Below are 1,936 nucleotides of genomic sequence, written 5' to 3'. Positions count from 1 at the left end.
TCTCCTCTGATAAATAACGCACAGTCCCTAACCCTCCTCCCTGTCTAGTGACGGTTTCCCGCTCCGTCCAGCAGGCGGCGGTAACGGTCATTCACAGAAAACGGCGGCCGCCATTTTGTCGTAAGCGGAAGAAGGAAGCGCGGAGAGAAAACAGTCAACTCTTCGGTAAAATCCTCCAGAAACACCGACTCTCCGCGATGGAAGTCCCCGGACCCGACAGCGACTGGAGGAGCCCGCAGTTCCGACAGAAAGTCGTCGCTCAGATGTGAGACATTCAGTCCTTTTGTTTGTGTTTTTGCGTTAGCGCGTCGAGCTAAGCTAACGTTAGCACTGACAGGAAAACACGTCACGTCGGACCGCGTTTAAAAAACGTGTAAATTAACACCGAGTCGTTAAAAACGAACGAAAAACACTTTAATTAACACGATAAAGGACATGTCATGTAAAGTTCGGGCCCATGTTTGAATTCGGCCTCCTTTAAGGAAATAACAAAAATATGCTTTATTGAATTTTACATGATATTTAATAATTAGCATCGTTAGCTGTTACTCCGGTCGGGTTAACTCTTCACCGGTTTGACTGTTTCCATCACTGTGATGCTGAACCGAGCACAGACACACACCGACATTTACTGCTGTTAAAATCAAACGTATACAGAAATTATTAGTTATTATTAATAATCCCTCTGTCTCAAACAAACCGATTTATTTGTGTTTAAAATGTATGAACATCTTACACCGTATTTCCATATATTTATGGATGAACATAGTACACACTGTGTACTTATATATGTAACGATGTAACGCTGTGTTTAAAACCAATAAAAACAAGACTGCTAATATGTAGCGTTAATATTGGTTTTGTACATACACAGTATTCATGTCATGTGTCTAATGGTTAATTTAAAATCAGACTTTTACAGTGAAATTTGAAGGTTTATGTTGCACATTTCGTGTTTTTTGGGGGGCTCGCCTCCTTTCCTGTCTGCTATATATACTCAAAATTTAAAATGAATTCACCTAATAACCAAAGCAGTAAAACATACTACAAAAGTTTTCACAGTACTATATGTATATGTATGTGTATGTTATGTGTTGTTTAGGCTTTAAAATGTCAGAAAATGACCACCAGAATTTTACACTTTCCACTTAAAGATATTAAATTACCTGTTTTCACCGACAGAGGACTCAGAAATAGCAAATACTGACATGTTAGAGGTGAAAACTGAAATATTAGATTAAAAAAAGGTCAGTTTATTGACATAAAATCAAACACAGCAGTTTTTTTTAACAAAACACTGGTCGAATGTACTTATAGACAGTAAAATAACACCAGGAAAGAGACGGATGCATGAATGAAATTGCAGCTCCTGTTTGGACGACATATATTAAAATAATTTAAAAACTGCATCGAGAAAAGATCATGAATGTTCCTGCTGCTGAAGAGGTGTGTGTGGTGTGTTTGTCGAGTTTTTGATCAGTGTGTTTCCACTCAGCGAGGAGGCCATGAGGAAGGCAGGAACCGCACACACCAAGTCCAGCAACGACATGGAGAACCACGTTTACGTCAAAGCCAAATCCAGAGTGAGTACTGGTCCTCTGCAGGACGTCTGTCCCAGAGACAATGTTCCCTCTGACGGACGAGACGTCTGTCCCAGAGACAATGTTCCCCCTGAAGGACGCGTTGTGACCGTCTCACTTTATTCCCCAGGAGGAGTATTTATCTCTGGTGGCGAGGCTCATCATTCACTTCAGAGACATCCGTAAGTATTTCACCTGAACGACGCTTCACACCAGGTGCCTGAGGTGCTTGAATTTGGCACTCGTGAATTTACTGGAGTACGTTTAAAATCAGTCGTGAAAAACATGGAAAATGATGGACTTTGTAAATAGCAGTTTCAACCCTGGAACACGCAGGCAAACTAAATCCTTAAGAA

At 40.8% G+C, this 1,936-nt stretch overlaps 1 protein-coding gene across 1 annotated transcript; it reads left to right on the top strand.

Moving 5' to 3' along the window:
- Positions 1 to 111: 111 nt before the first annotated feature.
- LOC121966651 (mediator of RNA polymerase II transcription subunit 15-like) lies at positions 112 to 1,936 on the top strand. Its single transcript, XM_042516720.1, has 3 exons — positions 112 to 265; positions 1,496 to 1,583; positions 1,711 to 1,936. Exons 1-3 carry the CDS (start codon positions 198 to 200, stop codon positions 1,777 to 1,779), a joined length of 225 nt encoding a protein of 74 aa, XP_042372654.1. The 5' UTR covers positions 112 to 197; the 3' UTR covers positions 1,780 to 1,936.

This window comes from Plectropomus leopardus, unplaced genomic scaffold (assembly GCF_008729295.1).
Source record: "Plectropomus leopardus isolate mb unplaced genomic scaffold, YSFRI_Pleo_2.0 unplaced_scaffold25420, whole genome shotgun sequence".
In the NCBI taxonomy this organism is placed as follows: domain Eukaryota; kingdom Metazoa; phylum Chordata; class Actinopteri; order Perciformes; family Serranidae; genus Plectropomus; species Plectropomus leopardus.
The sequence above is the reverse complement of the archived record's forward strand: the minus strand, read 5'-3'. Positions and strand labels throughout refer to the sequence as shown.

What these genes read in the sequence shown, in the direction of transcription:
- LOC121966651 (XM_042516720.1), top strand. Translation starts at nt 198, where the DNA reads ATGGAAGTCCCCGGACCCGACAGCGACTGGAGGAGCCCGCAGTTCCGA. An exon ending in CAGAAAGTCGTCGCTCAGAT is followed by an intron (nt 266 to 1,495) that starts GTGAGACATTCA and finishes GTTTCCACTCAG; the next exon opens with CGAGGAGGCCATGAGGAAGG. An exon ending in ACGTCAAAGCCAAATCCAGA is followed by an intron (nt 1,584 to 1,710) that starts GTGAGTACTGGT and finishes TTTATTCCCCAG; the next exon opens with GAGGAGTATTTATCTCTGGT.